The sequence below is a fragment of the Brassica oleracea genome, chromosome C3, assembly GCF_000695525.1.
Source record: "Brassica oleracea var. oleracea cultivar TO1000 chromosome C3, BOL, whole genome shotgun sequence".
NCBI classification, from domain to species: domain Eukaryota; kingdom Viridiplantae; phylum Streptophyta; class Magnoliopsida; order Brassicales; family Brassicaceae; genus Brassica; species Brassica oleracea.
In genome coordinates, this window is record NC_027750.1 from 36,080,123 (window position 1) to 36,101,935 (window position 21,813).

At 31.9% G+C, this 21,813-nt stretch overlaps 2 protein-coding genes and 1 non-coding gene across 3 annotated transcripts; 2 read left to right on the forward strand and 1 right to left on the reverse strand.

Moving 5' to 3' along the window:
* Positions 1–2,333: 2,333 nt before the first annotated feature.
* On the forward strand, positions 2,334–2,405 carry TRNAH-GUG. The gene has a single exon. It is a non-coding gene; the product is annotated as a tRNA-His (tRNA).
* Positions 2,406–2,516: 111 nt separating this feature from the next.
* LOC106331983 (WD repeat domain-containing protein 83) lies at positions 2,517–4,504 on the reverse strand. Its single transcript, XM_013770422.1, has 8 exons — positions 4,266–4,504; positions 3,827–3,929; positions 3,649–3,756; positions 3,434–3,543; positions 3,214–3,321; positions 3,099–3,144; positions 2,854–2,985; positions 2,517–2,772 (listed from the first exon to the last, which is right to left on the reverse strand). The coding sequence occupies exons 1-8, from the start codon at positions 4,475–4,477 to the stop codon at positions 2,689–2,691; spliced, it is 903 nt and encodes a 300-aa protein (XP_013625876.1). The 5' UTR covers positions 4,478–4,504; the 3' UTR covers positions 2,517–2,688.
* A 14,346-nt stretch (positions 4,505–18,850) lies between these two features.
* LOC106333345 (WAT1-related protein At5g64700-like) lies at positions 18,851–21,165 on the forward strand. The gene is made up of 7 exons (XM_013771800.1): positions 18,851–19,094; positions 19,203–19,265; positions 19,739–19,855; positions 19,926–20,172; positions 20,455–20,613; positions 20,713–20,864; positions 20,955–21,165. The coding sequence occupies exons 1-7, from the start codon at positions 18,916–18,918 to the stop codon at positions 21,100–21,102; spliced, it is 1,065 nt and encodes a 354-aa protein (XP_013627254.1). The 5' UTR covers positions 18,851–18,915; the 3' UTR covers positions 21,103–21,165.
* Positions 21,166–21,813: the final 648 nt, after the last annotated feature.

Here is a 21,813-nt window from a genome sequence, read left to right on the forward strand (position 1 = left end):
CTTTAATGACCTTGAATGAGATTTTTTATAACAACGAACTTTTTGTTAGGTGGATTCATTGTTGGGAAACCTGTAACTTCCAAAAGTCAAACTTATTCATGGGAATTGAATTGCTTTTTATAGACTCAAAGGTATTCTTACAAATTTAAATTAATCAATCCATAATTTTATTGTTAATATTCATATTAACTCTTTCATGATCAAACCATTACAGTTAATAACTATTTAAGTGTTTATCGCGAAACACTTCTTTCCTCGCCGAATCAGGTAATGGTTCATGTTGGTTTAGTATTGTTTTTGGTTTATTAACCGGTTTAGGATGGTCCTATTGTAAATATAATTTAAGTTGGTTTAGCATATATTATGCTTAAAATAACTTAAATTAAATAATAGTAATATTATGCTTAAAATATAATTTTAGAGAGTTTTCAAATATAGTTTACAGAACATTGTAGGTGACGAATTTAATTTATTAAATTCGTTTATTACTCAAAACTAAGTTTTTTTAAAAGCATACTGAATTATAAATATCAATGCTGGATTGGTGAGTATAACATGAAGACAAAAATATAAATATTTGATTTTCAAGATAAGAAATTCAGCTTTTATTCAGTTACTCAATATATAATATCTTAAATTATTTTTTAAAAAATATACCTAATTTATATATTAATCTTCCTAACTTAAAATATTATATTATATATGAATAATGTTTTTAAATAAAAATAATTTCTGATTTAAAAAAAAATAAAAACAACAAATGGTTATTTTCAAATAATGGATGTAATTTACATTATACTATCATTTTACAAGTATTAGATATGTTTTGATATATCATTATTTTCTATTTCAAGAAAAAAATAAATTGTTAAACATCAATATCATCTAGGTTAAGTATACTAAGAGCACAAATTCAAACATCACAAAAATATTTACATAAACATTATAATACAATAATTTAATCAAAAAATACAATTCAAAAAACAATATTCAAAAGAATAGTTATATACTTAATATTTGAAAATCAAAGATATTTTTGCTAAAATTGTACTTACCTGGCCAAGGAGATCGACCATCTTTTTACGGATCGATCGATTGTTGAGCATGTGGTCGATCCGAAAATGCTCTGCAGTTTAATTAAATATCTAAAACATTTATTCCAACACTCAACATATAGTTTTGCTAAATATGATAACTAGATAGCCAACAAAATTACAAAAAAATATTTAAATAGTAAAAAATATGTTAATTTAACGTTTTATAATTATGACATACATCTTAACATTTATATAAATATATATCATAACCTAAATATAAATAATTTAACAACTTAAATTAGAAAAAAATAAAAATTCCGGGCTACGCCCGGGTTAATCCTTAGTTAGATAGAAAAGCGAAGAAGAATAGAAAAAATCGGACAGCTGTGAATTTGCTTTGTTATACTTTAGACAACCGACAAAAAAATATCTTAACTGGTCCGAACTAAAGGAACTCTAACTCCTCTCTCAGATTTCGGGCAGAGTTTGAGAATTTCACGGGCAGCGGTCACATAAGGTCTTTGCGATAAAAGTCTTTAGACAGCTCATGGCCAATTTTTAAATCTGCGAGTATAGTTCTCGAGTCATAGTCGCCAAGCTACTGAATCCGTAAGCGTACGTCGCCTGATCAGATTCGAACCAACTCTTTTCTTTCTTTTTGACTTCCGACACAACCAAAGAATACTAATATGATTGTGTTCGGCCTTTCGGGTGATAAAATTTGACTTATTTTCTACTTTAAAGGTAAAAACCGACAAATGACTGCAATTACGTTAGAAAACAAATTAAGAGTAGAACAACTTATTATAACGTTTTAAAAATATTATAATGCTGGTAGTTCAAGGAAAGTATTATATATGTTAATTTAGCTATGAAGTTGAAACTGTCTCTTTGAATTATAAAATAAATTTACGGGGCGGCGATAAGAGATGAAATAAATAAATAATGTGAAAATAACACATGCGAGTGATTGGACTTAGTATGTCATTGCCATGTTCTTCTTCACTAATACCCCATATTTTCCAGCTATGTGATTCTCTGTAGGATAAATTTTTAAAGCAAAAACCAGTACTTCAAGTTTCGTTTGTCTTTTCAACGTGAGAATAACTGGAAGAAGAATAGAATCATGATTTTTTAATTTGGGAGATTAAAACAAAAGTAGGCCTAGGGTAAGATTGCCTTTTAGCAGTAGGCCATTTTACTTGATTCCAAGTTCAACCAAATGGGCAATCAAAATACTTAAACAAGTTATTTCTATGAATTTATAATTTTGTACTTACGAGAGTTACCAACACAGTGGCTGTAGTTTAGTGGTGAGAATTCCACGTTGTGGCCGTGGAGACCTGGGCTCGAATCCCAGCAGCCACACATTTTTTAAATCCTAGTTTTTTCCGCTCCATTTTTTTCAATGGGCTTTCATTAGTTTATTCACCCTTTTCTTAAGGGCCTTTCCATTTAAGTTTTAAAATTTCGGAATCATTAAAGCCGAAAAGACTTTTTTTTTATCGCAAACAACTAAAATCAGCAAATATTTCACTTCACGAACCGGCTATTGCAATCCGATAAAAAGATAAAAGGAAATTAAAAAAATAAAAAATAAAACAGAGAAACAACATGAAACAAACAGAATCCGCTTAGCATCGTTCTTTCTTCATTTTTTCCAGACACGAACTGTACCATCGACCGAGGAAGTCAACATACAATCTTCCTTGGGGTGGTAACTCACGCTTGTCACCTGAATAACAATCGAAATCACTATCATCACTATACTCAGAAAGTTAAAAACAAAGGAAAAAAAAAGAGTGTGATAGTTTACCACTAAATCATGAGCTCGAAATTTGGATACAACTTTTGCATCTACCAAATCCCAAAAGTAAACCATTCCATCCTCCGATCCTCCGATCACATGTGCGTCCGAGTTAGTGAGACAACAATCGGTTTTAAATGACTGTTACAACGAAAAAACCCAGTCATCATTAGTCATGATACTCTTAATGTTGTAACTAAGATACACACAATCAAGCAGCCATGGATAATATACGGTTACTGTTTCAGACTAACCTTAGATATATGACCTTTATAGACTTGGAGTAGCTCTCCTGTGGTTCTGTATTTTCAAAGATACTCATAAGACAAACTGCATTTAAACCTACAAATTTACAAAGGAGAATGTTACCTGTCAAGTAGACGCAGAGTAGAGTCCAAGCAACCAGCTAAAACGCAGTTTCCATCGTTTGATATCGATATACAATTAACCGGTTGTCCTAAGTTATCCGACATCTCCCTGATTCCAAATTAAAACCGAAACTCAGAGTCAATTACTTGATTCCTGGCCAAAACGAAAAAAAAAAACAATACCAGATTCTTTTTTGCTTGTTGTGGAGTTTTGTACATACCTACCCATACGTATGTCAAAGGTTCGAACAGTTCCATCGACACTACCACCAATAATCTCAGTCTTTGTTAAAACAACTGACATGACTGTATCCAAAAACGTATCAATGATCTGGAAGTTAACAAAACATACATCAATAAAACAAAAGCTGGCTAAGTTTTAGTTTTAGAGTAGTGCAAGATTTGGAACCGTGAAACGAAGGAAAGGAGCAAAAACCTGAACCGGCTCAACACTGTGAGATCTGCAGTCCCAAACACGTAAGGAACGATCGAAACCAGCTGATACAACTACAGCTGATGAGTCATTGAACTTCACCGCATTGACCTGATAAGACCATTGTCCACAAAAACATATAAAATTTTGCACAAGCTGAATCCTAGATTCTGAAATGTACCTCGCCGTCGTGACCACGGAACTTACGGATGACGCGTCCCGTTGAAACATCCCAGTAATACACTTGTCTATCACCACCACATGAGCAAAACTTTGCATTGTCTCTGTCATCAAAAAGAGAAAATCATCAGATCAATGAACAAACAAACACACTCATCATATCAGCTTCTCCACCATATAATCAAAAATCCTGCTTGACATTAACGAAATATAAGCTCCTAAATTCGAATTTTCTCATCATCTGAACTATTATAGCTTTGAATTGAATCAACACATTGAAATCAAACTAATTCACGATAACCTAAAATCAAAAAGAGAACGATAAGTTGTATGAACTCAATCTTAGCTGCAAGCAAGCAACAACAAAACACACACACACAACCAGAATCCAATATACACTTAGTAGTAATCTGTAGATGAGGAAGAGTTAAAGTTCATACGAAGTAACATGAACGTCGCGGACTTCGCGGCCATGGGATTTGTAGGTCTTGATTAGGATTCCACGGTGCGGGTTCCAGAGGCGGATGGTTCGATCTTTACCACATGTGAGAGCGTAGTTTCCGTCGCCGTTAAACCTCGCCGCTAAAACCGCCCCTTCGTGGCCTTTGAGCAAGTTCGCCTCTTTAGTCGGCAGCTCCGTCGTCGCGCTCATCTCTCTTTTCTCGCCTGAAAGTTACAAGTGACGTTTCCACGTAATGGGCTTATACTAAAAATAGACTTAATAGTTTAGTTTCGAATTAATGGGTTTAATAAAGCCCATTATAATTGGGCTCATCAACATGGCAATCGATTCGAGTATTTGGATTTTGATTCCAAATTGCATAATGAATACATAAACCCTTTTTGCTAAATGTTACACAAACTAGTAAAGATTAACGACAAATTACAAAGCATTATTGTATTTTATAAGTTCTTATAGCTTTTATGTTGTGAATTTGAAAAATGTGTAGTTCAAGCAAGTTATCCATTCTGATGACTTACAAATAATTTCCATCTATCTCCATTTGCAGAGGAAATGACTTCAAACAAGTCTCCAACCATGTTCTTTACCATTGTCTGAACAATAATACCAAGAGAAAATACAAATCGTTAGAAGTTATGACTTCATTTTACTTGTGTACTACTATCTTATCACAATTTATCATTATATATGTTTCTTTCTACTTAAATATATTTTTACCATTTTGAAAAAATTGCTCAAAGTTTGCTCAAATTTTGCAAATCAAACATATTACCCAAGTATATTGGAAAATCAAATCAAATATGAGTCATTCACACCACATATGTGTTTCATTTTTATCTAAACAAATTGATCAAAATTAATAATGTTATAGATATACATTAACAATTATATACAAATCAAGTTATACATAAATCAATAAAAGAAGAGAAAAAAAAATTAAAAAATAGACCCTCACCATGCATGAGGAATCTGCTCGTGATAGCACAACCATGAGCCTCCGTCCGAGATTCAAAGCAGTTTCTGCTTCAGTAGAGCTATTCAAACAGTTTCTGCTTCAGCAGAGCTAACCAGCGACCCAAAGTGAATCAAATATGAATCATTCACACCACATATGTGTTTCATTTTTATCTAAAAAAATTGATCAAAATTAATAATGTTATAGATATACATTAAAATTCTGTTTAAATAATAAAAACATGATTTTTGGCGAGAAATACTATCTCACCTTCGTTAATTGAGTAACATGTGCTCAAGATATTCCTCAATCATAGCACTTTTTGCTTATCTATTCCGCTCGCCCATACAAACGCATCAAAATTATATATTTTTCTTATGCATCACATTTTCATAGTCATAATTGTTAAATCATGATTGTGCACACTTGTAGACATGGATATTAGACTTCATATCCCAATAATAATACATGAAAAACATAACGCACACTAAATATCAAATTCATAACTGAAATTGATTAAAAGAATGCTTAATCTTTCTTTTTGGAACCACTACTTGGTCTGTATGTAATATCATTCTAGCTACTCCTAGTTGATAATTTCTTGTAATTGACTTATTCTTTCCTTTGTTTAATATTTTTTATTGTCTTCTTTCACTTTAATGTCCTTGATATATTACAGTCCATATTGTATTTTATACGTTCTTATAACTTTGTGTTGTCAATTTGATTTTTTATAGTTCTATTTAAACATTATACATTATTTTTAGTTGTTAGCCAAAAACAAGATTTGAGGTCTATTGGATCATGAATTTGAGAAGATTTTTTTCCTTTCAAATCTTCTCTTATTGAATTTTGTATTTGAACAAATTCATTAAAATCTCAGCGTATTGATTTAATTATTTGTACATATTCTATAAAATTCAAGCTTATTAAAAATTGGAAATTTCATATCAGTAAGATCTATCAAATGGAATTTGGGAGATTTAAGTTGAAAGTTGATGAATAGAAATACCACATATTTGAAGTGTTTTCAACTTTTTAAGTTTCTATCTTAAAAATAAACAAAAAAATTAGATGACAACATGTTGTAAATCAAAAATATTAGTATGACAATAAAGCTAATTAATTAACCATGATCGCTTGTGATAGTTAATGACAAAAGTTAAACAAACGAAAACCTCTCATCTCCCTCATCACATCTAATCTATCTATCTATTACTATAAAGTAAACTTTTGTCTCTCTATAGGGCAAATTGTGCCACATGGAAATCTTAATAATTTTAAGTTTTCGAATGATTTTGGTACTTTTGGTGGGCTAGGTTTGTTCTTTAGTTGGACTTCTAAATTATAAATTTTAGCATGATTCTATTAAAATTCAATGTCTTCATTTTGTACCTTAAACAAAAATTCACCGTCTTCTTGCCATCAACTTCTAGGTTCATCATTTTGTTGAAGCTCCGATTTGTTCACCCGAGAATGGAGTTTCAGGAGGGTTTGAGATGATCTTTGTGATGAATCGATGGATCGAGATGTTTTTGTGTCGATTCATCTTAGTTTCTTATCCCCTGAACCGTTACGGGATGCATTGATTCTTAGCCATTAACGACCTTCTCAACTACTTCGACCCACTCCGAGCCCGATTTCCTCAATCTATGCATCTTTCCTCTCTTCGGGCGGTGTATCTCTAGCTATTAAAAGGTGAGCAAAAAAAGACTCAAAGCTTACTGCCGCTTCAGGCTTTGACTTGGGGACTTTTCTCTATCCACAGATTACTGTGGCTTCAGAGAAGAAGGAGATGAAGCAGCCTCTATTGTTGCTGGATCACCTGTTGAGTCTGTGCCGGGTTGGGTCTCCAGTCTCCACCAAAAGTTCGTCAAATTTTGCTCGGTTTCTGGATTGCACCATTTCCGTTGTTCATACCCAAAACATCCCTAATACCCAAAACTTCCCTATGGTATTACTCCCATTTTTGAACTGGATTTTACCCAGATATTTATATTCGATTAGGGAAGGTTTAAGAAGAACACTTCACAAATACTAATCAGAATGTTAGTACTGAAGAGTTGCAATTTCAAATTTCTATGCATTGGCCAATTTGTGTTGACTGGAGATATTTGGAATGATGAAAACATTGTGATCCTCACCACTGAAGTTAAGACTCTCACAAAGTACCATTATTTGTAAGTTATTGTTTCAGACAAGCATCAAGGGTTGGAGAGAAGACGAGGACCAGAGTACCATTTTCTGTATGTTACTTCCTGATGAATGATTTGTGAGATTCTTTGATTACTTTTATCAATTTGACAAATTTAAGAGCCATGATGAGATTCAAGATGTATAATGAAAAGCAAGGGAGAATTATTATGGATTTATTTTCCAAATAACCAAAACAAAAATTGAAATTAGATTTTTAGAGAGATAGTAGAGAGAGGCAGGAAGAGAAAGGAAGAGAGTGTAAAATTTTGGTTATTTAGTGAATTATAGTTTTTTTGAAGGTTATATGGCCTAAATTCCCAATTATATATGTCTTTCGTTTGTCAAAAAAGAAAAAAAAATACGTTTATATTTGCAAATGCATGAGAAAACAAACCACAACTTGAAAAAAATATAGTTTTCATGAAATATATATATAGGACAACGAACGTAGGACTGAAAACATATACAAACTCTTGACCATGTACTGTTCTATCAGTTTATGAGTGTAGAGAACATGCGAGAGGTTTGAGGAAAATAGGTTGCATTGTTGACCAAATGATGATAAGCCAAGTTTGGTTATTCTCAGACAAAATAAAAACAAAATAAGTTACCAATTTACACTGATTTCAGGAAGGTTGGGTGTTAAACGGATCTTCTCATTAAGCATTATTCCTATAAATAGTCTTCAGAGGTCGATTTTTGAAATGCAATGTAAGTATGATTTGTTACTCAGTTTTGTATCAGACTCATCTCAGTTCAATTGATTTATCACACTCAGACATAATTGATACTTTTAGAAGTAAAAAAAAAACATAAACCCAATTGTTTTTAGCCAATGCACATATAAGTTGAGAGAAACCGAGTCTGGATTAAGGAAAAACCTATACAAAGTATGATAAAATTTTACATTTGAAAGTCTCAAACATCCATCACAAACATAAGCCTTCGCTCTTCCTTCTCTCCCTTTCTCTCATGATAAGTTTCTTGGGCTTCCAACTTAAAACCAATTGGCAATTAGTGGATTGACCCAAGTCCCTTATATATTACTCAAGTACCTTTTGTATTTCCGATGTGGGATCTTCTCTCCAATACCTCCCTCGAGATAATGGTGCGTATAACTATTAATCTCGCAGAATCCATCATACTCCATCCGAAATCATGTTTACCATGATAAGTTTCTTGGGCTTCCAACTTAAAACCAATTGGCAATTAGTGGATTGACCCAAGTCTCTTATATATTACTCAAGTACCTTTCGTATTTCCGATGTGGGATCTTATCTCCAATATCTCACTCTAATTCAAAAGATTAAAGCAAATTATAAACTAGTAAAACTTCACCCACTTTCACGTTGTGGCGAAAAAGCCCACATGTTGTGATAGATGATGATGTCACTTCCAAGGCATCATCGACATCTTCAAGAGAAGGAAAAGGGTACTAATTACGGGTGGATGCAAGGCGAGTACTTGCTTTTTTACGTATACTTGATACTTGACTTGCTTTGAACGAGTAATGAATTTTTCGACTTGTACTTGACTTATCGGAAACGAATATTTGTTATTTCGAGTAATTGTCCAAAAAATATGTTACTTGCAAGTTACTTGCCTTGTTCAATTACTTACTACTACAAATATTTGTTAATTATTTAGATATATTTTCAAGTTTATAAGAATTACTTGATAGATAATAATCTATGAGAGAAGGTTATGAAAGTTTGTTTTATTTACTCGACTTGTTAAAAATACGAGAGTTGTTTTAAATAAAATATTTGCACCTAATATAAAAAGAAGAAACAACTTAATACATATATTTCGATATAAAAGTATTGTTTACTTCTTACAACAAAGAAATATCTGTTTATGGCTTTGGTTTTTATGGTTTAGTTATCATTTTTTCAGTCGTAAAACAAGTAACGAGTAATATCAAAGCGAGTCGTAACTTTTTTTGTGATACTTGTTATTTGACTTGTACTTGCAAGTAGCAAGACTTGATACTTGACTTGGCAACGACGAGTACTTGAAAAAACAAGTACTTGATAAAACGAGGCGAGTACATGTCAAATAACGGGTATAAGGCAAGTAACGAGTATTGCTGCCCAGCCCTAGTACTAATGGCCAATTGGGGAGCTTTTTCATGGCTCTATTGGCAAGAATAAGTATGTAACTGAAGAGAAGAGTGGCCACTACCTTGCAACAAATAGTTTAGCTCTGGCGATGTAGGAATCGGCGAGAAGGTGGAGAGAGAGAGGTAAGCATCGTTGGGATTTTGGTCTGTGTAGTGGGAGAAAGGAGAGAGAGGTAGTTTCACGGCGGACACGACGGACGACAGAGTGGAAGACAAGGAAGAAGAATCCATTTGTGTATGTGTTGAGATGTTTTGGCTTATAGGCGAAGAAGGAGAAGCAGTGGATGGTAATAAAGTGGAGAATCACTGATTTTCTTCTTACCACTATAAGTAAACTATACGTGAAAATGTATTTTTGAAGGTAGGCATGCTACATATATCAATCGAGAGAAACCAACTAATGTATTTATCGAAACGTGCCTATTTAATTTGAATCAAAATTTTGTAATGTTTATATTGAATTAGAGTTGATAATGATTATAATATTCGTACACATACTGAATTCAGTATACAGATTTGTAAATATCTTTTTTTGGCTTATATGCCATTTTAGTGTCTAGACTGATATGAATTTGAATAGAGTAACTAGGGCTTGACCCGCGCGGATGTTTATTTTTATTTTTTTGTAAATAATAATATATTTTAAAATTTATCCGTTTAAATAATTGTTTAATATAACATTTCTAAACACAATAATTTTATAGTTTATATTGAATAATTTTATTTTATCTTGTAGACCATCAATTGTATCATCTATATTTTTAAAATATGACGTATATCCACACAAACGTATTTTTATTTTATGGATTAAAATTTTATGATAATGCATAACTAAATTTTTGTATAAACTGTTTAAAATATATGATCCTATATATTTTCTACTTTTTAACATTTATCATACTGAATTTACATTGGACTATTATTCATATGAAAATATATGTAACATAATATATTTATATATTAATATATATATATATATATATATTATATAAATGTTATTTGTGACTTTTGTTTTAGTTATTACTTATAAATAATAAAAATATAATTATATAGCTTTTAAAACAATATTTTTCATTAACTATTTAAAGCAAGATAGAGAATTAATAAGAAAAAATCTTATAAGGTAGGTTAGTTAATATGGAATTAATTAACCTAGGTACAGATCCGCGGGGTGAAAGTGTCAGGTAAATAATTCTATTTAGCAAAAAAATGTTATAATGCTAAGTAAAAAATGTTACAATGCTAAGTGGTTTCTACATTGTTGTATAAATTAGTTAATTTTATTTATGAAAAGATAGGATGAAAAATATGAGCTATGCTGTTAGTTAGTCTATGTATTTATAGTTATACAAATCATTTAGGGTTGCCAAGTCGTCTAGAAAATATTTACAGTATCTCACCATTAAATGTTTATTAACTAATTTTTACAACGATAGCAATAAACTTATAACATATATTTTGCGTGATAAACTGATAAGTAATCTAGCTTGGGCTAGAAGTAATCGAATATTAACTGCTTGCAAACAAAGATATGGAAAATCAGAGGATACTCATGATCACATAAGGTTTTTTTTTAAATCACGAATACAATTGTTCAACGGTGTCAAGTCAATGGGCCTTAATAATAACAGAGCTTCTCAGAGTTAGATATATGCATTAATATACACTAATCCCCTAATATATACTAATACACTAATGTTTCTTAATGTCATCCGTTTTATTTCTCTAGTTATATTGGTCCACTTTAAAAATGATTCTGAGAATGGCTGAGGTGACGACACGTCAGCACTAATTCTTTAAGTTACAACTTAAAAATGTTCCACAAATAATATATATGGGATAAATATGAGTAATCGACCATATGTGGATTTTGAGGTGACCCTTATAAACTATGTGACCTTAAACTTTTAGAAGTGGCACCATAATAAACAAGACAATTTTGCCAAAATAGAACAAAAAAAACAAACTATTTGTCCCTTTAGTATAAAACCAACCTAAATTAGTCACTTTAGTATAATATTTTTTAAAATTCTCAATCTAACCCTTACTTTATCAATTATCAATTTAAAAACTCACTTTTATATATCAGTTAAAAAAATGAATTTTGACCCAAAAAATAAAACAAAAAATTAAATCAAAAATCTAATTAAAACAAAATCTTAATAGAAACAAAGAAAACGGAAAAAACAACCCCAAATCAATTTAATATATGAATTCTGTTTATTTTTATTTTTTGGTAATTATAAAAATTCATATCATTTTTTTTTAATTTTCTACAATTTGATTTAATATACCTTAATCCAAAATAATAAATGAAAATATGTCTAAGATTATAATTTTAAATATCTACATATATATTCTTAAGGGGAAATTACATCTTTACCACTTTCATGCTACCACTTTTCATTTTTACCACCACTAAAGGTACATTTTCAAAAATATCTTCTTCATTAAGTGGTAAAAGACTCTTATGCCCTTGTTCATTAATTGTTTTAATTTTTCTCGAATTATACTATTTCGAAATTTAAACCCCAAACCATAAAACTCAACTCTAAACCCTAAATCATCAATCCTAAACCATATTTTTTTAAAAAAAATTTGAACCCTAAATCCTGAAACATCAGCTCTAAACCCAAAACCCCGAAACATCAACCCTAAACCCTAAACCCTAAACCCTAAACCTTCAACTCTAAACCCTAAAACATCAACTCTAAACCCTAAATCCTAAACCTTCAACTCTGAACCCTAAACCTTCAATTCTAAACCCTAAACCCTAAATCCTAAATCCTAAAACTAGAGTTGATGTTTTAGGGTTTAGATTTGAAGGTTTGGGGGTTTAAGGTTTACGTTTAGGGTTTAAGGTTTACGTTTTAGGGTTTAAATTTGAAGGTTTAGGGTTTTAGGGTTTAGGGTTCGAATTTCAGAAAAATATAGGGTTTAGGGTTTATGTTTAGGGTTTAGAGTTGATGTTTTAGGGTTTAGATTTGAAGGTTTAGGGTTTAGAGTTGATGTTTCGGGGTTTAGGGTTTAGTGTTGATGTTTCATGGTCTAGGGTCTAGAGTTGTTGATATAGGGTTTAAAGTTGATGTTTTAAGTTTTAGATTTAGGGTTTAGGGTTTACGTTTAGGGTTTAGAGTTGATGTTTTAGGGTTTAGATTTGAAAGTTTAGGGTTTAGGGTTTAGGGTTTAGAGTTGATGTTTCGGGTTTGAGGTTTAGAGTTGATGTTTCATGGTTTAGGGTTTAGAGTCGATGATTTAGGATTTAGAGTTTGTTTTAAGTCTAGATTAGTTAACCTTATGTTTTTTTTTGTCAAAGTTAATCAAATGGGTATAAATGTCTTTTACCATTCATTAAAGATGAAGGTAAAAGTGGTTAGTGTAAACATGAATAGTGGTACTTTGAAAATGATATTTTTGGCAATTTCCCTATTCTTAAATATAATTTAAATAAATCATTTTTAAATCAATTTTTAGAAAATAAATCAAATTAAATAAATGAAAATTGATTTTTATTTTTTATTTTTTGGCAAGAAAAATAGCTGAAACACATATCAAATATTTTTAGAATATATTAAAACTGAACTTGCCATATTTTTGAAAATATTGTTATTCTTATCCGTGTAATGTACATTCTACACTGTGTAGAAACAAGACATAAATTCCATAAGGAGATTCTACCACATGTAGCCGTCTGAATTATGTCTAGATTTTGCATTCCTGAAATTTTAGAATATCTCATAAACGTAAAAACTGAATTCACAAAAAAATATATATCTTTACTAACCCATTTTTTATATAAGATGAAATCTACTTTTCGTAGAACATAATTTTAAATTTTAATTAAGTTTTTCAACCCAAAAATATCTGTTTGTGTATACGAGTGTTTCATCAATTACTTCAATTTTGAATAATTGTTTTGAGTTATAAAGTTATTTATTTCATTATGTTTTAAAAACGAAAAAGATAAAAAGGATAAAAAAAATTGACAAAAGTAGTTTTATACCAAAAAAATGGTTAATTTTTGTCCCTGACAAATTTTCCATAAAACAATTCCAAAGGTTTTCTTTGCAAACAAGTCAAGTCACACAGAAGACATAACGATATTGGTCAAATCAATAAAATTAGTAATGCCAAATATTAACTGAAAACGAGTAATTGACCAAATAGGTAATCAGGTCAGCAGGCCAGTGCTTCTCTAAATCGAATTGTCTCTTATTATGTTCAATCAATAATGAGTGATTTTACAAATATTTTATAAAATTTAAATATATTTTAATATAAAATAGTTTTATTGTAAAGTCACATGCCCTAAGAGCATGCGCAACGGGAATCCTTAAGTGAGAGTCCTTAGAGAAAAAATAATTAAATAACCAGTGGACCCTACCAAAAGCTAAGGATTCAATCCTTAAAATTCTTAAATAAGGACTCTTTCTTAGTGAATCCTTGCACTATTTGCGGGTCCCCACGACTACGTGGCGGCCCGTGAATGGTCATTTTTTTTTTTTTTTTTTTTTTTTAAATCCAAAATATCCAGCATTAATCTGAAATGCCCTTGTCGCTAAGGATTCCAATGAGTGTCACCGTTGCGCATGCTCTAAGAAATCGAGCCAACTTATCTATTGCCCCCACTTGTGGTAGAGCCAATCTCCTATGGGCCTCTCAAATCTTCTATACCCCTATTGCTTTAATGAAACATGAATATTCGATTTTTCCCTTTTGCATTTTCGAAATTATTAATTTAAATCATAAAAAATTCGAAATTCAAATTTCAAATTTTCAAATTTTTAAATTTTCAAATTTTTTTAAATTTTCAAAATTTCAAAATTTCAAAATTTTCAAATTTCGGATACTACATTATACTGTATAGTTTTACTTAGTTGTACTGGGTTATACTTCGTTCTACTGGGTAATATTGATGTTAAGTTATACTTGAGTTATACTGAGTACTACTGAATGTAGTTATACCGAGTTATACTGAGTTATACTTAGTACTACTGAGTGTAGTTATACCAGATTATAATTAGTAATACTGAGTACTACCGAGTGTAGTTATACCGAGTTATACCGATTGTACTGAGTACTACTAAGTACTACTAGTACTACTACTAAGTTAGTTATACCGAGTTCGACTAAGTTCTACTGGTTATACTGCATAATACTAAGTACTACTGAGTTAGTTATACCAAATTCGATTGAGTTAGTAATACCGAGTTATACTGGATCCAGATTTGAAGAAAATAAATAAAAAACACGAAACATACTTTGCAAAGGGGGGAACAAGAACAATAAAATTCCAAAATCATAAAACAAAACTCAGATCTATAGGGAACAATAAGAACCCTAATCATACAAAACTCATAATCTTAATTTACAACCCTAAATCGAAAACATGAGGACAATAAAAACCCTAAATCGTGAGGCACCGCAGATCTGTTTCCATTTTTGTCCCCTTCAACGTCGCCACATCGAGGCACCGTAAATCTGTTTCTTCTTCAGGTTTTCAGATCTAATCTCAGATTCCACAGAGAACACTCTTCGCTATCGAATTTGATGTTGAAGAAAAAAGAAGAAGAAACAAGAAAAAGAGAAGTTGTAGAGAGGAAGAGAGAAACCGTCGGGAGAGAGAGAAAGAAAAAAAAATGAGAGAGTAAATAAAAATGAATCTGGTTTTTAATATTTAGAGTTAGTAATGAAGGGTAAAAATGTAATTAGCCAATTTTTCGAATTAAAAATAATTCATAAAAAAATAAATTTTAGGAAGGTCCAGATTGAACTTTAAGGGACAAGGGTAACATAGGAGATGATTCTAAGAAATCTCCTCACCACAACGGTGGCTGCCGATCATTCCGGCGCCTTTCGGGAACCTAATAGAATTAATGTTGGAACGCGGCATTGGAGCTTAAGTCTTGCACCGACAAGATAGTCAAGTTCTTCATTAGCCGTAACGGTATGGTTGAACTGGGTGTTTCTGCTGGAATTGATAAAAATTGTTGCGGAGCCATTGGGTTGATTGTGAAAGAGTGTTGGTCCGTTATGTTTACTTCTTTAGCTAGGACTTACCACTATGGAAGGGAATATGCTTAGTGAGCATTGTGGTTTTCAAGCGGAGAAGCCTGTATTGTCTCCGCGCGCTCCGTCGCCTGAAACTCTGGTTTTATCTCTGGTTTAAGTTAAATATACGGGACTTGATTAAAATTATAATAATGCATAAGGTTTTCTAATTTGTTTCTTTCAGTTTGGGTTTAAATAAACGAATCAAAAGGTTTATTTTCTAAATAACATGTGAAGCACGTTTGCTTTCTCAATGCCACGGCCAGAAAAAAGGTTGATATAAGCAGATGGGATCCACCATTACAAACTACAATTGCGGCCATTTTCCACGGTTTTTAAGTATATCCAGTCACCAAACCAGAATTACACCCGGGGAAAATAACCTAAACCGGAATCTCAACTACCCATTTTATTTGCTTCCTGGGTTAGATCATATCGAAGCTCGTCCTCATGTATTAATCTCTAGACTCACCTGATGGTTTCTCCTGCAATCTTGACAATATTCAATAGACAAAGCTTTTTTTTTTTTTTTCAATAGACAAAGCTTGTTCTACCAAAATCTTCAATAGTGTCCCAGGAACCTAGAATTTGAAGTAATTCGTTCTTCCTCTTCCTTATATGGGGTACGGTGTTTTTCACGACTTTGTGTTTGGTCCATTTATCCATTAAATCTTTTGGGCTAAACTAATTGGCCTCTAAAAAAGACACGTGATATATCGTTATTGTCGATCACTGATCAGTAGTATTGTTTGTTGTTGTTGTTGTACATTGGATGCTGACGCCGTATTATATTAGAATGCAACGTTTAAATTTTGTGAAGCAAATTTTCTTTATTTCATTGACGACAACGATAGCTCTTTTCTTGACTAAACCATGATTTGTTTTGCTTTCTCTTCTTTATAGCTGTCTTTTTTCTTTCTTTTTAGACGGTAGGAATCACTTTAAAACACGAGGAAGAAAAAGAATGGGGAAGCGTATATTCCTTGAATGCATCCTTCTCATAATTTGCATAATCATCAAAACTGAGGGTTTGAAAGTATGTGGCTACCTACACAGCGCTGCAGGTTTCTCCACTACACCTTTTAGAAGAGTATTTTAATTTATGTCACTTTTAAAAAACGAGGGAACACTAATTAATATACAAGAGAGTACTTACCAGACCAGAAAATATACATATTATTTATCCCTCCAAAGTTAGGTTTTGTATATTCTAGCCTAAAAACATGTATATTATTATGTTTAAAAAAGTATAGTATCAGTTAAAAAGGTCTAATATTGATAAAATGCCACGTGAGATATCATAAACGTATATCAGTATGTAGTATGATGGCATGTCTATTTCAACAGCGACGCTCCAAGGGTAGGTCGGTGCGAAGACTACATCAAATTTAATCTCAAAAGAGTACAAGCATCTAATATCACCCAGAAAACGTTATGAATTTTACACTATGCAATCAGACTTCATTTTACTCTTTGACAGTGCCGGTCCGGTATGAAATTATGCCTAAAGCATAAAAAAAGTTCTGCCTTTTTACTTATTGTAAAAGCAAAAACAAAATAATAAAAACCTTCTTTGGAAACTAGAACATTGCAGTGAGAGGACTGTCCCTCAAGGGTCTTAAACCACTATGCCAAATTAAATTTACAACAAAATGGCACTCTTCAAAGTTTTAATATATTTAGCGCCTAAAGCCCTAGCTAGTTTGTTGGGTTTTATGTGTGCTCTTTGACAACTGAGAAAACAAGTTCATTCTACGAGAAAATTAATCAATCATTGATTATCGATTACATACAGAAGTAGTCTTCTGTCTTCAGAAGAAAAAAAATTGTCATGTGTCGAAAATTTAAACAAATTAGTTTTGAGGGCAATTAAAGCTAAGTTTATATAGATAGCATTGGCGACATAGCCGGTTCTAGGCATATGCCCGTCAAATATTAACCTATGCCCAAATTTTGTTGGAAAAAATTAAATAGAAATAAATTTTCAAATTTGTAAGAATTTTTTTTTTTTGAAACCCATATTCCATATCAGTATTAACTAGCGATAATATATATATTTATTACAGTATATGGATTATGATTTTGCATAGCCGAAACTCATGATTGCGTGGACGTCAGCGGTTTACGATCACCATCTACTTTGCTTGTATACGTTTAAACCACATGCGTAATGGATCACGATTGATCTTTTATTTTACTTTGTTTTACTTTTATTTTTCTTTTGAATTGGTTCCATATATATCTTTATACATTTAGTATTATTAATTTATTTCGGGGGCTCTTTTATTGGATAACTGGAGTGGATAACTTAGTTTAAGGCGTTTGTTATATGGATCACAATTGAGGCTATACAATCAAACATCTAGTACACACAAAAAGCAATAGGTAAATTCAATACACATAATTTCTAACGGATAAAATATTTCTCAACTAGCTAAGTGCATAACAAACTAATCAAGATACCTTTCAATGTTGAACCTTTTTTGACAAGTCAATTTTGAACGTTACACACGCTAGATTCTTTTTTCATGTCAACCGTTACACACAATAGCTATAACTAATTGAGCTCATCGTATCGGTACGTTAACGTCATAACGTGTTTGGAAAATATTACTATATAGTATATATACACGATTCATCTCTAAGTTTCTGGTATAACGTGATTCATGGTTACTTATTATACAATTCCGCAAGATTAATAATAAAGATTGGTCTTAGTTGGTAAAGTTGTCGCGAACAAAACTCGTGAGATGGAATAATAACAGGACTAGCTATTAAGCATTTTCTTATATTAATTTGAAAAACAGCATATATACATGATTGCATAATGATCGAATATAATCTGTGGTTTCAATTTTTCACCTAATGATTCTGTCATTTCACAAACCATATTTTGTTGCTTACGAATCTATGTTTTCACAGTACCATTCAGTATTTTGTAGATCTAGTTAGTGTGACTTGGACCGTTTGGTGATTAATTAGCGGACGGAAACGAGAAACTTATATATACGAAAAATTCTCTAGTCAGCATCTAAAACCATTTTGGTTGGTATGGTGAGGTTGTGACACGAAAGTAACAACTTTTCTCTTCTTCGACTCTTATCTACGTACTATTAATTCTTCCATTATCTTAGAATATCACCGACGTAAAAATATCAAAACCAGTGCGTGCTTGTGTCTGTACTTGTATAAATACCCACTTGGCTTCTTATCATAACTCAAATAACAACAACTCATATATATATTACATATAGATCTTTCCAAGAACTCAAAACAAAAACAAAATAATCTGTATATCGATCGATGGACATGGAGACCAAGAAACCATACATGATGGTGACTATGATACAACTCATATATGCGATCATGTTTCTGATCTCCAAAGCTGTATTAGATGGCGGAATGGACACTTTCGTCTTCGTTTTCTATCGTCAAGCGTTCGCTACCATGTTCTTGGCTCCTCTCGCTTTCTTCTTCGAGCGGTACATAATTGTATACTTCTCTAAGTACATTGGTTGATAGATGAGTATGTACAATCTTTTCCTAAAGTATATAGATTTACATAAACTGTGCTCTTATTTTTTTCATAGCAAAAGTGCTCCACCTCTTTCATTTGTGACCTTCATCAAGATCTTCATCCTCTCTCTATTTGGGTAAGTACTTTACAGGATTTATATGCTTTGATTGTTTTCGTCTTCGTTTATATGTTAAAATTATTTTAATTCTAGTAAAAACTCAGAAAATCTATTTCTATTTGTTTTTTTTTCATCAAGCAGCATTCTATAATTGTAAATAATACAACGCAAACAAGGAAAAAATTGCACCATATTACGAATTCGATGGTTGCACCATATTGTGTACTTTTCTTGTGTGCATTAGCTAGTTAGAATATTATAAAACTCTTTACACTTAATTTTAGGAAAAAGAACTCTTTACAGTTAAATATCTTTACCAATATTTTCTTTAAAATTGTACTAACAAACGCGAATAACTTTTTATCTTTTGGTACTTGCGTTTATAAAACACTCTTTTCTACTTACCGGTTAAACTTTATCTTTTGGTGCTACTTGCGTTAAAAACACTCTCTTATAATTATCAGTTAAACTTATATATACTGAAATTTCAGTGTGACATTGAGCTTGGACTTAAACGGAATCGCATTATCATACACGTCGGCGACTTTGGCCGCCGCCACAACAGCTTCCCTTCCGGCCATAACATTCTTCTTGGCTCTCTTTCTTGGGTATACTTACAATACATTTTGCTTGGCTCTCTTAATTATTTTAGTAATCTTTATTTAATTAATGTTTAAGAATGGAGACGCTTACGGTTAAGAGCATACAAGGAACAGCGAAGCTTTTGGGGATAACTGTGTGCATGGGAGGAGTAATTACATTAGCCCTTTACAAAGGTCCACTGTTGAAATTACCTTTATGTCTTCACCTCCATCATCACCAAAATATTCCCGGCCACGTCTCCGGCGGTTCCACCTCGTGGCTCAAAGGATGTGTCCTCATGGTCACCTCCAACATTTTATGGGGTCTCTGGCTCGTTTTGCAGGTACCTAATCAAATTGGTCCACACATTATTATGCTGCTTAGTTAAATAATAGGTACTAAATTTAGTAAGACGTGACGTGATATAAACATATCAGTTGAAAAACAATACCAGAGACGTATTTCAACACAAGACGACATTGTGAAACAAAAGTGAATTTATAAAAATAACACGAGTGGAGTGAATATCAAGATTTGCTGGATTTAATCATTTGTTTAGTTATTGTGCTAACTGAATATCATTATATTTTCTATTTTTTTGTTTGTTGTCGCTATGTGGAAACAGGGCCGTGTGTTAAAGGTTTACCCATCGAAGCTATACTTCACAACTCTTCATTGTCTGCTGAGTTCAATTCAATCTTTTGTCATCGCGATTGCAGTCGAGAGAGATATCTCAGCATGGAAGCTTGGTTGGAACCTACGACTCGTTGCAGTCATTTACTGTGTAATTAACTAACTCTATTCCATTTCACAATAAATATCAAATTCCAGTATAAAATCTAGGAATATTTTACAAAATAATATAAACAACATATATATGTAGGGATTCATTGTAACAGGCGTAGCATATTATTTGCAATCATGGGTTATAGAAAAGAGGGGACCTGTTTTCTTATCAATGTTCACTCCTTTGTCTCTCTTCTTCACTATCCTCTCTTCAGCGGTTCTACTTTGTGAAATCATCAGTCTTGGAAGGTTCTACAATTTTTTTCGAAGTATATTATCATTTTCTTCAATGTAGGATAAATTATTCAATTAATTAACTTATATGTATGTTTTTCCCAGTATTCTAGGTGGATTATTGTTGATTATAGGACTCTACTGTGTGCTGTGGGGGAAAAGTAGAGAGGAAAAGAACGCTAATGATGAGAAGACAGAGCAACATCACGAAGATGATGCCGTTTGCAATGAAGTGAAGGTTGTCATTAGTTGAATGAACGTCATAATTTGTACTATTAAAGATGTGCTAAAGATTAGGCTTATTACTATATCTATATGTGGCTATATCATTCACATTTCACATAAAAATAGTGTCCATAATGAGTTTTTTTTTGTCCCACTAACTACTTTTATCCGTACACACATGGTGACATGAAAAATAGACTTCTTAACCCATAATTATAAAGAAAAAAACATAACACACACTAGAGATCAAACTCATAAATTGAAATTGCCTAAAAGAATGTTTAATCCTTCTTTTTGAATTTTTTTTTTTTTTTTTTTTTTTTGAACACAAATGTGTCTTCTTTTTGAAAATTTAAAATATAATTTTTAGCTACTCCTGGTTGGTAAACTTGTAACTCGCATGTTAGATTGTGTATCTTTTTCTCCTTTTTTTGTTTTACGCTTCACAATTTTGTTTTTGTCTTCTGTCAATTTAGTGTCCTCAAGAATCTGAGATTCAGATTTATCAATCTTCTCTTGAGCATCCACAAACTCTGAAACCTTTGTTTCTTCTGTAGTCTTAACTTTGCTTGCGTCTTGGTCAGTCTTAATCCTCTGAAGTTGTAACCTCTGAAACCTTTAGAAGTTCTGACTCTGCAGCTTTAACTTCATCGGTCATGACTTTAGGTATTTAATCCTCCAGGACCTCGGGAACATCAGACTCTTTTGAAACTTTAACTCCAGACACTTCAGAAGGAGC